Raw genomic sequence first — 12,385 nt, forward strand, 5'->3', positions numbered from 1 at the left:
TTCCTTGTATGCGTATAGATATTATCCTGTCACTGACAATATTGTACTTCAAGATAGATTTGGCAATGGCTTTTTTAACTATGAAAGCGACCTGCTATGGATCAGCTATGAGTTGGTTCTGACTCAATGGCACACAAAAACATGATTCCCAGTTGGTGCACCTCGATCACAGCCACCAGCCATCTGCCAGCAAAGGCTGTGTGTTGCTATAATGTTTAGCGAGTGTGAGCAGAGCTTCCAGACCAAGACCAAGAGATTGAAGCACAGTGGTGCAATCCATAACCAATTATAATATAAAACCAATGTCAGTATAGGGGAAGGACACCACTAACATCATAAGGATGGAAAATTGCCATCCGTACCTCTGAGAACAGGCACCCCCCCATCCGCATGCTCTAAACCTTTGTTTTCAATTCTAATACCAACCATCCCTTCCATGACACTCACGACTACTCTACAGTGTTCAAGAACTCATTGCAATGGCCACACAGAACGCACAGAACTCATCATTGGGTTTCTCAGGGAAATCACAGGTTAAAACTCTGTTTCAGAAACACTCAGGATACAATTCTTCATTCAGGACAGACTCTTCTTAGCCATGCCAAAAGTCTTTCTCCAGCCCTTGGTCTCTGCCCTCCTTGAGAAAGTGGTACAAAGTTCTTGTAGCTCTGCCATATGCACACCCAATAGCACCCCTACTCTACCAGGAACCTAGGGTCAAAGGCACTTGGCTCTAGCTTCTTGTGTCAGTAAACCCAGGTCTTTGGTAGATGGTAGGCATCTACTACACCAGTAAGCATCCAGCTTTCTCAATTCATAGTCTGAGAGTCCCACATCAGTCTCCCGGTTCCTGCCATTTCTACTATTGCTGCTGCCACTTTCTCAACTTGTGTTGTTTTACTGTCTCACCATCTTGTACCACCTCTCTAATGTTACAGCTCTCTAACTCTCATTCATACAGGGATCTCATGTCTTTGGGGGTTTGTTCCTCAGAGAGAGGTCCCTCAAGGTGCATGTTCACAGACAGACCCAAAAAAACTGACCTGGATACAGACGTAAGGACATTTATTTTAGTTTATTGGGGCATGAAACTTACTGACCGGGGCAAGTAGTGTTACAAGGTCCTGTTCGCAGCCAACCAGGAGAATATTCTGCTAACCCACTATTTATATACCCTTACACAAACAACCCTCACTACATGGTTAGGTTAAGGAATGCATTGTTATTGTTATTGTTAGATGCTACTTTGTAATTTGTATATGCATATGATTGCTTGTTCATGGTTTGTTCTTATGACTGAGGCAGCTTGCTGGTTGCTATAATGCTGGAAGCTGTGCCACCAGTATTTTAATACCAGCAGGGTCACCCCTCATGAAAGCTCCACTGACCAGGGTCACCTTTGGAGCTGCATCTTGTCAGTGGAGATTCCAGATTAAGACAGCTATAAAGAAGGAGACAGGCCATCCACCTCTGAAATAACCAGCCTTTGAAAACCCTATGAACAACACAGGAACAGTGACAGTACAGTTCTTAGAAAGAAAAGAAAGGATAGGTTGACGGAATACATAGCTTAAGGAGAAACCGTTGTCTGCTTCACAATGTCCAGTTCTGTAAATATAGTGAGAAAAAAAGGAGGGCAGAGGTCCATGTACTCCAGAGCTATTCACCAAGATCATGGACCAAGTCTAAGAAGAACTGCACTAGCTCAGCTTAGATGTGACCATTTGGGGGCATTTAAGTGGCATCCACTTCCTAAACAATATGCTTCTGGAAACTCTAAGAAATGATGGTAGTTGTAGAAGGGCTTCAGGTCTTTTGTTTATAGGTAACTATGAGTCGTGCTTGACTTAATGGCAATCAACAACAACACTGACAACCCTACAGTATATAAATGACCCTTCTCTTTGATGGTAGCAAGCTTCCCATTCTCCACCTCTGCTGTGGTCCAGTTTATGTCGAGAGCAGTAGAACTAACTGATCCACGTTAGCATTCCACACATCTATGGTCTGATCCCATAGGTGCCATTTACCTTACTGACATTATTAGCATTCTGTCTAATATCCTCAGTGGGCCACAAACAGCTCACGTTTGCATAGTCATACCCAGCTATGTGGTAAGAGTTACAAAGACTGTTGCTAGACTAAGCTAGAAGATTTCTCTTCAAATGTAAACATCCTGGGATGAGGGGGCATGTGCTCAATAATTATTTTAAGTGATTTTGACTCATTTATGCCTGTGTGGGTGGATGAGGTTGAGTGGTGGAGAGTTTAGTCTTCCTGCTGGCTGCCTCCTACCATCTGGCCCCTTTTGGTCTGGGCTGGTTTCTTTGCTCATCCCCGTGAGACTACACTTTCCTCCTTTTATCATTGCTGCATGATCTTTCTCTTGGCTTCCTCGTGATCTACCCACCAGCAAACCAAGTGTTTTTCTTTCTAACCCTGCTGTTTTTGAAGTAAACATGCATATTTCACTTCAGCTTTGTGAGTGACTATGGAAAGTAAACAAGTATAGGACCTATAGAAGCCCTAGAAACTCTCCTACTGTTTCTCTTAGTTGGTCCTGCCTCAGAGTAGGCCTCACAGAGGCCAGAACATCTCTGCTAATCTTTCCAGAGGTCATTTTTCAATTATCTCTAGAAATAAGCATAGTATTCTTATATGCTGGGCGCTGAGACTTATCTATTTGATCCTGGGACTAAAACAAGGACAGTAGGGCTCCCTAGGTGGTGCAAGTAGCTAACACACTCTACTGCTCAGTCAAAGGTTAAGTCTGCCTGATGAACCTTGGAAGAAAGATTGGTGCTCTCCTTCCAAAGTACCAGTCACTGGAATCTCTGTGGAACTCTGATCTCATCTGACGCACATGGGGTTGGGTGAGTTGGAACTTACTCAACAACAGCTGGTTAATTACTGTAAGGAGAACTCACAGAAGAGGATCAGAGTCCTGGGAAAGTGGCAGTAACACCACAGGGAGGGTTCCATGCGCCAGCACGTTGGAGACAGTGTCCAGGCAGAAGTCATTTGCCGTAGAAGCAGGAGTGACTCTTCCTCCCTCTAACTGAGGTCTGTATCTCTGCTCTCTCTTCAGCTGGTGCTTCCAGAATACTCCATCCACAGCCTCTTCTGCATCATGTTCCTGTGTGCGCAAGAGTGGCTCACCCTGGGTCTGAATGTCCCTTTACTCTTCTACCATTTCTGGAGGTAAGCTTGCTAAGGAATGGTTTGTCCTTTCCTTTTTTGCATGGGCAGCCTCGCATCCAAAGATGATGGCCCCTACATAGAGAGGCCACTTGCTACCTCTCCTTCCTTTCTGCCCTGTGGGGCCCCCTTTCTCTTGTGCTCCTCTCTCAAGCTGTTCTCCGTCAACAAGGAGTCCAGTAGATAGCGTCCTCTTTCTTTCAGGCTTGCTTCACCAGCCGTGTAGGTCAGTGGCAAAAGCAACTGCCAGATGGACTGAATTTTCTGGGACAGTTCTGACTTCACATATTCTATTCCTTGCTTCGACCATGTGTCAGATCTTGTGATTTGAGCTTTGCAAAATATAGTCATCATATGATCGAGAAGGCAGGGAGGGGCAATACCAAAGCAATGGGAAATGTGACTGTGGGGATCAGTTGTTCTATTTTACACCTTGTTGTTAGAGTTTTGGTCCCCAGACATAATCATCATTGTCATTTAGTCATGACTAGCATTTTGTTTCTTTCATTTTGCAAACGTATAGGACATATACCATCGTGGGGGATTTCAAGCTGATGATATAGCTCTTAACCTCAAGGCATGTACAGCTTGTTGTTGTTACTAAGTGCCATTGAGGTGAGTGCAACTCATAGTGACCCTATGAATAGCAGATCTGAAGCCTGTCCTTATCATCCCACACACTTGAGCACATTGTAGCACACACTGTAACAGTCTATTTTGTTGAAGGTCTTACTCTCCTTTGCTGACCCTCCGTCTTTCCCAGCGTGATGCTGCTTTCCAAGGAATAACCTCTCCTAACAACATGCCCAAGGTATGTGAGATGCAGCTACACCATTCTTGCTTCCAAGGAGCACTCTGGCATAACATTCTCCAAGACATGTCTCTTTGGTTTTTGGCAGTCCATGGGATATTCAGTGCTCTTCTTAAATACCACAAGTCAAAGGCATCAATAATTCTGTCATCCTTATTCATTGCCCAGCTCTCAGATGAATAACAGGAAATGCTGTGGTTTGGATCAGGCTCACCTTAGTCCTCAAACTGGCATCATTGCTCTTTGGGACTTTGGAGAGATCTCTGACAGCAGACTGTGCCAATGCAGATACCTCTCTAGCATCTTCACAAGGAACAGCACGTGTGGCTTAGTAGCATAGTAAAATGTGTTCTTCACAACTGTGTAGAAAACATGTGTGGGGGCACAGAGAAAGAAGCAGCTAGGCAGGAAAGGGTGATGCTGGAACTGCGGGGAAGGTGCGTTCCAGGCTGAAGGACTAGTACATGCAAAGGCTCAGGATTAGAAAGTGCAGGGTGTGTTTGAGAAACAGCTGTTGTTTAGTGTAGTTGGGTGGAGGGTCCTTACAGGGGAGTGAGAGGAGGCAGATCTGAAAAAAACCAGCTCTACAGTGAATGGAAGTCCTTCCAAAGATTCTGAGGAGAGAAAAAACAGCATTCTTGTCCCAAGTTCTAGGATGGTGATCCTGGTGGCAGCGTAAAGGATACACTTGAGTTTGTGGTGACTTTTCATGTCAGAGACAATGAAGGCTTAAACCAGCAGGGTAGTGGATGTTGGAGTGGAGAGAGTGAGAGAATCTGTGGATGTAAACTGGGCAGGCCTTGGCCAACACTGGAGTACAGAAAGCAAGGGAGGGGGCCTCTGAGTCGGGTATCTGGGAGGATGATGGCACCACTGACCAAAAAAAAAAAGGGGGGGGAGGAGAAGTCATGGGCTTAGGGAGGCAGCAAAATGATTTTGACTGTACACCTGAAGTGTGATATGTTAAAATCTGAATTTAGAGAAAAGTGAAAAGAAGAATGAGAGTGTTCAAATGTATTAGAATTTAGACGCGGAAGCACTTGACTTAAGAAAGGTCTATAGTGGAGTTTTAAATCCACTGTGATTCTTAGCATGGGCTTAGATGCCATTCGCATTTCTTCCTGGTTCATGTATGCTATGCAGCCTTGTCCTCAGGGAACATGCAATTCCCAACCCCAGCCCCCAGACCAGCTTGGGAGGAAGCCATTACTTGCTGGGTGAGTTCTTAGCGATTCCCGTCAGTCAGCTCCTACAGTGATGTCAGTTTAAGGACCAATGTGCACCTGATCCAAGCTATGATCTTCTCATTGCTTGCTATGTAGCTGAAGGTTGCACAGTGACTAAGGATTACAGAAGAACAATTGATCGGTTTGAGTTGTGGTGTTGAAGAAATGTACTGAATAGCCTATGGACTGCTAAAAGAACAAACAGATGTGTCCTGGAGAAGGTGTAACCAGGGTACTCTTTGGAGGCACCTTGGAGGTGAAGCTTCATCTCATATACTTTGGGCATGTTGCTAGGAGAGGCTATTCCTTGGAAGGGGACATCATGCTTGAAAGAGTGGAAGGTCGGGTAAAGAGAGGAAAACCTCAATAAGACGGAGAGATACAGTGACTTCAAGAATGGGCTCCAGTGTGTCAGAGTTGATGAGGATGGTCCAGGACAGGACAGGGTTCAAGTCTGTTGTCCACAGGGTTGTGTGAGTAGTACTTGACAGCATCTAGCAATAACAACAGAGCCAATCCCATAAACTTGATTTGATGTTGTGTATGTGTATAAATCATGGTCTTTCACATGCATGGAGAACCTTGCTTACTACAATGCTCAATGTAAATGAAAACAGTGGTCATGATTCCATGCAACAGCCTGGTGCCATTGCTGATAGTTTTCTCTTTCTGAAATGATTTGCCTTTGTCCTGCTTAGTCTCAGTCAGAGTCTCTGTGGAATTGTTTAAATCTAAGTGGTCTGTTTCCCCAGAAAGGGCACTCTGGTGGCCTAGGGGGTAAGGAGGTACACTGTCAACCCACAGGAAGTGGTTTGAATCCACCAGCTGCTCCGTGGGAGAAGGACGGGCAGTCTCTTCCCATCGATTCACAGCCTCTGAACACCTGCTGGAGCTAGGAGTTGATACTCACCAATAGCACCTAACAACCTTTCCCCAGGGAACGATCTCGACTCAGGACTTTCTGTACGTCACCTCATCCACATGGCTTAGCTAGATGTGTTTTTCTCTGATTACACCTGAGGACACAGAGACTTACAACGTGGAACCCAAAGGCCTGCTGCCAGGTCAGACGTGACTCTGGACAGGTCTCTGTTGAATTTCAAAGGCTGCACCTCACAGTGGGTGTGGTCTTGTTCCTCTTTCTCCCCAGTGCAGCTTGTAGATTCCAACTGCTGACATGTTGTTAGTAGCCCAACACAGAGCTCATTGCACCACCGGGGCTCCTAGAGACACCCAAAGGAGAGGGGAGTTCTCCAGAGCCTCTTAGCTATTCAGTGGTAGAGGAAGGATAGAGCCCCTTCTCTGCCTGAATCTGCAGCCCATGCCCTGGTCCCTGGCTCTTCCTCCTGAAAAAGATATTTACCTTCGTTTTCTTTAAGAAGTGGGCTCTCATTCTGGGCTGTTGTCATGCAAATAATACCTAATCATATATTCCTTTTAAACAATTCCTTCCCTCATCTGTTTCAATACAATGTACATTATTTATTCCTTCTTTTCTTATAATAAGAACTACATAGCAAAGTGGACTGGGGCGGAGTGGGGAGGAAATTGCAATAATGAAAGAATTTCTTTCAAAGAAAAAAGTGAACTGAGGAGCTGGGAAGCGAGGAAAATGTGCAACAATGAATGAATGGAAACCCAAGTTCTCTATACACTTTCATTAAAATACCAACTACAATAAGAGATTGTCAGAAGCTTTGTGTCCCGAGGGTCAGGTGTCTCAGAAATGGTGAAGATGGCTTAGGATACAGCAAAGCTCAGAGCCATTGTTTATAGGGTCGCAATGAGTTGTATGTAATCCATGGCACATAACAACAACATCAGCATCACGTGTCTACAAGGCAGTCAGGACTCATGACCCAGTGTCCTGAGCCTTGGAACACGTCTCTGCCTGGGGCCACAGGAATCCCCATGTTCACACAGACATTCACTTGATGATTTTGAATCCCTGGTAGGATTTAACCTCAGTCCTGTAAGATCTTAGAAAATGAAAGGAAAAAACCAAGAATGAGGAGGGACAGAGTCCTTTCATTGCTCTGCCCCTTGCTGTCCTGCTGGTCTTTTCCAGTTATGTTCCTCATACAGATAAAGCCCTTTTCCACTCTAAATTTTGGTTTGTTTCATGTATTCAGTACCTGATCCTTGCCAGGCTATTTGGAGCTCACTTAGTTCTCATCCTAACCCTTTTGAGATAGGCAGTGCTCATGCCCATTTTATAGGTGGATAAGCTGAGTCTCAGAGGGCTTCCTGACTGACCTGTGAGGCAGGTCTAAGAATGGTCAGTGGAAGAGCCCTGGGCCCTGTCTTCTGTGTAGCTGGGTCTCAGCTGAGTGAGGGCCCCTCTGCCTCCACTTAATGAGGTCACCTGGGAACCAGGCCTGGGGACTGCAGATCATTTTTGGAATCTGTTTCTGGCAAGAAGAGAGGTGAATGGCCCAGAGGGCTGTGGGCTGGCAGGTGTCATTGACTTGCCAGTGATTTCTGCTCAGCATAATGACAGTGAAAGACACTGTCAGTGGATCCTCTGAAAGGAAAAATCAGGCAAGGAAATATCAGCTCTCAGAGTTCTGTGTTGCAGGGATGTTTTTCAAAGTGGTGTGACTGATGAGACCCCAGATGAGAGCCCAGTCAGTCACTGAGCCTCACTGGACCCATCAGAGCAGCCAGAGCAGGTGATTTCAGCTCCACTTTGTTCTTGGATTCCACTCTAGAAGATGACGATTCTGTCTCTCGCCACCTCCCCAAGACTTGGAGGGTCACCCCACTTGGGCACTAGCCCCAGGTTCCCCTCATTGTAACTCATCTCAGGTAGCCTTGGTCAGCTAATGCTGCATTGGCTTGGTATCCTGAAGTGTTGTTGTTGGAGGTGCCACTGAGTGAACTACACAAGACTCATAGCAACTCTCTGAACACTGTTTCTGAACCCTGCCCTCTCCTGTGCCATCCTCATCACCCCTCACAGATGTGGGACTATTATTACAGCACCGGGGTCAGTCTGTCTGCTTGAAGATCATCTTCTCTTTCACTGACCTTCCACCTTTTTCAGCATGATGTTTTATCCAAGGTCTGGCCCCTCTTAACAAAGCGGCCGAAATATGTGAGACGAAGCTTCCACATCCTTGCCTCCAAAGAGCAGTCTAGCTGTACTTTGCCCAGAACATATTTTTTTTTTGTTATTTTGGCAATCCATAGGATATTCAGCACACTTCCCCAACACCAAGTCAAAGGCCTCGATTCTTTTTGTGTCATCCTTGTTCATAAACCAAATTGAAGATGCAAAGGAAGTAATTGTAAAGACCACGGTAAGAGTCAGGGGCCTCTTAGCAGGTACAATGTTGGCTTTTCTCCTGCCTTCCACCCACTGTCCTTGTCATCACCCTGTTACCCTATAGGGCTACTCTCTCCACATTGAAGGCCAATGCTCTACTTGAGGTCCTTGTGTTCTAGGTTGATTGAGGTTGTCAGTGATTTCACTTTATGTACCCATGGTAGCCACAGATCAAGAAACTAAAAGATGTGTTGTATTGTGTTAATCTGCTGTCAAGGGCCTCACCAAAGTTCTACAGAGCAAGGATGTCAGTTTAAAGACTAAGGTGCACCTTAAGCAAGTCATAGTATTTTCAGTTGCTCTCTGTGCATCCGAAAGTTGGACAATGAATAAGGAAGACTGGAGAAGAATCAAAGCCCTTGAATTGTGGTATTGGCAAAAAGTAGTGAATATACTGGCTTGCCAGAAGAACAAGCATTCTATATGATGGAAGTGCTACTCTGGTTGCACTTAGAGGCAGGAATAGAGAAATTTAGTCTCACTCACCTTGGACGTGTCAGGAGGGGCCATTCTTTGGAAAAAGGCATCATGGTGAGAAAAGTAGAAGGCCAGCAGAAGAGAGGAAGACCCTCAGTGAGAGATTGAAAAGTGACCATCACAGTGGGTTTGATATGACAGATCATGATGATGGTGCAGGATGGGGCCAAGTTCGGCTGTTGGTGACAGGGTCACTGTAAACGTAGAGACCTCAATGGAACTTACCAACAACTGACAAGTCCTTGTATTAAAACAAGCAAGTATACAGTGAACTGCCTCATATTCAGATATTCAAGCAGTGTTAAAACATTGATTTCTGAGTACTCAGTTTTAACAGAAGGTTGGCTAGAGGATAACAATTAAGCTGCTCCATGGGAGAAAGATGGACCATCTCCTCCCATGCAGTTTACAGCCCTTAGAGCTGGAGGGTCCCCTATGAGTGGGCTCCAACTGTATGGCATCTAGCAACAACAACAACAACAATTCTAGGATAGACTTGTAAGTTTAATGGCACGTAGGAGGTGATAGAGCTCTGACCTTATACCTGCACATGTGTCTGCACTACACCCATGTCAACACAGTACTGAACCCCACCTGTCTGAGGAGAAGGAAGGTCCCTCTGTGAACACTAGGTAACCGCACTAAATAAGCCAAGAGGCTCCTTTGGTGAGTTACCTGCTGCTGTTCTTTGATGGAACCTGGATTCTGCTTAAAGAAAAGTCCTGCACCGGGAGGGCTTGGCCCTGACCACACTGGAAGCTCCTCCCACACTGCCCACTGATGACCCATGCCCTCTTTCCTTTGCAGGTATTTCCATTGTCCGGCAGATAGCTCAGAACTAGCCTACGACCCCCCGGTGGTCATGAACGCTGATACCCTGAGTTACTGTCAGAAGGAGGCCTGGTGCAAGCTGGCTTTCTATCTCCTCTCCTTCTTCTACTACCTTTACTGGTGAGTTTCTGCTCCTCGTGGCAGGAGTAGCGGCTGCAGCAAATGGAGGGGTCAGCCTGGGGGCCTTGGAAAGTGACCTGTGATGATGGGGGTCATGGCAGGACTAGTTCAGACAGAGGTTTCTGTATGAACAAGTAAGGAGCACAAGGTCCTGAGGAGGCCTTGCCTGCTGATGGGCATATCTTCAGAGAGCTTGTTGGTTACTCCTTCTTCCCATTAAGACGTCCTGCCTTGGTGCCTCTGCTCTTCAGCCACCAGATTACCTGTGGCCCCACATTCAAAGCCTGGCCACCTGTTGCCCACTCCCCTCATCATAGTATCTTTTAGTTCCAACCCAGAGACTCCATGTGGAGCTCTCACTTCACAAAGTGGCATATCGGACCACTGATGCTTACACTAGCAATTTCTCTGACATTACATAATATCAGCTAATTAGGAAAACATGCTGATTTTTCAATTGTGTTTCAGTTATCTTACCCCCCCTTTTTTTTTACTTCTTTCTCAGAATATCCTAGCTAAGCACATAGCTATATACAGACTGTCTTGTGGTTTGATACCCCAGAGAGTACCTTGTCTGAACGGTCTCCTTGTTCTTTTTGTTCCTTTTTGGGCTTATTACCTGTCACCCTGCTATCCCATTGCTGCTCGTGGCAAGGCCCTGACTATGTTTGTGTCCCAGTGTTGTCTTAAAGCGGCATGGCTGTTAATAGCCAGATGAGGTAAAGAAGGTAGGAGTGTTAGATGCAGGGACCACCCCAAGTTTTAGGTTGTGCTAAGTTTTAGAAAGCAGCTAAGTTTGTTCATGATCTTAAAACAAGCCAGACTTTGAACTAAAAATGTATTTTTATGTATTTATGTCCTGAAGGCCTGTGGTTCAAATCCACCAGCTGCTTTGTGGGAGAAGGATGGACAATATCCTCCCATTCTATTAACTATCTCTGAAAACCCGCTGGAGGGTCAGCTGTGGAACAGTTCCGTCTTGATGGAACCACCAAAGTAACATTATATCTATTTGCTCAGTTTATGGGATAAATGCTACTATTACCTATGTTTTTTATAAATTAAGAAATCAAAACTGAGAAATTAGACTAATTGTTCCAAGGCCACAGTTACTAAAATGTCCCAGCAGTAAATACATCTCAAGCTTGATTCAAAAGGGAGACTGAGAAAGATGGACTAAATAATGTATACTGCATTGAAACAGATGAGGGAGAGAATTGTTTAAAAGGGATATGTGATTAGGTATTATTGCCATGACACGAGTCCAGAACGAAAGCTGCATAATGGAGCAGACTTGGGGGGAGGGATTGTATAACAATGAAAGAATTTTTCTTTTACTTTTCAAAATGAAGTCTGCACAGTGGAGTGGATGTGTGGGGGAGAGATTGTATAACAATGAAAGAATTTTTATTTTACTTTTCAAAGAGAAGAGCAAACTGGGAGGGGGAGATTGGGCAGGGAGGAAAGTGCAACAACAAGAATGGAAATGTAAACTTTTATTAAAATTAATAAAATATATTTAAAAAATAAGACTTCACTCTTCACTGTGATCTATCTTAGACAACCCAAAGAACAATCTTAATAACACATGGTATTGATATCACTTACATCCAAATCACATCTGAGGAGAGTGCCCTTAAAATACAGATTCCCAGCCTTTGATCCTGAATTTATTTCTGGAAGAAGGAGTTCATATTTTCTATGAACTTTTCGAGTAATACTGATGTGCACCTAAGTTATGACCTGCAGATCCAGAGGAGTTTCTTTGCCCCTGCCTCTCCTCCCACTCCCTCCCAGGACCCTCACATGCAGCAGTTCTTGGTACATAGCTGCCCTTGGCTTAACTGAGCCCAAAACAAGATCCATGTGTCATTTACCACATTGTTCCTGGAGTCCTCACTGACCCTGGCTATGTTAACGCCTTCATTCTCCCTCAGATAGTGTGACAGGACATCTGGGACATATCTTGATCCAACTTGCAAGGAACTTGAAGGTCTTAGAAGCCATAGAAGAGTCTTCAAAGTTCCAAGAAGGTTCACCCAAGTCCTTCTGACTCCATGCCTAAACTCTTAACTCCCTAAAGCTTGCTCCAGTCTGCTTCAGTCTTATCACCATTGCCATTGAATTGATCCCACTCAAAGTAGAACTTCTCTGTAGGGTTTCCAGTGGCTGTTTTTAGGAAAGTACATTGCCAGGCTTTTCTTCAGTGGCGCTTGAAAGCTCAAAACAAACTTTTAAGCAACTGTTGTTGTTATGTGCCATTGAGTCATTTGCGACTCATAGTGACCCTATGTACAAGAGCCCTAAACACCGTTCTACCCTGTGCCAACCTCGCTGTCTCAAACACATTCATTCCCACCACTCTACTCACAGAATCGATCCATTTCATCGAGG

At 45.0% G+C, this 12,385-nt stretch overlaps 1 protein-coding gene across 1 annotated transcript in view; it reads left to right on the forward strand.

Moving 5' to 3' along the window:
• Window positions 1-12,385, forward strand: part of LOC102845520 (protein cornichon homolog 3-like) — a 252,274-nt gene that overhangs the window by 234,904 nt on the left and 4,985 nt on the right. The window contains exons 4-5 of the mRNA XM_006898051.1: window positions 3,089-3,201; window positions 9,848-9,991. Of these exons, the coding sequence (XP_006898113.1) occupies window positions 3,089-3,201; window positions 9,848-9,991 (257 nt within the window). The remainder of the gene's footprint in view (window positions 1-3,088; window positions 3,202-9,847; window positions 9,992-12,385) is intronic.

Source organism: Elephantulus edwardii, unplaced genomic scaffold, assembly GCF_000299155.1.
Source record: "Elephantulus edwardii isolate Elephantulus edwardi_28Jun2011 unplaced genomic scaffold, EleEdw1.0 scaffold00218, whole genome shotgun sequence".
Lineage (NCBI taxonomy): Eukaryota > Metazoa > Chordata > Mammalia > Macroscelidea > Macroscelididae > Elephantulus > Elephantulus edwardii.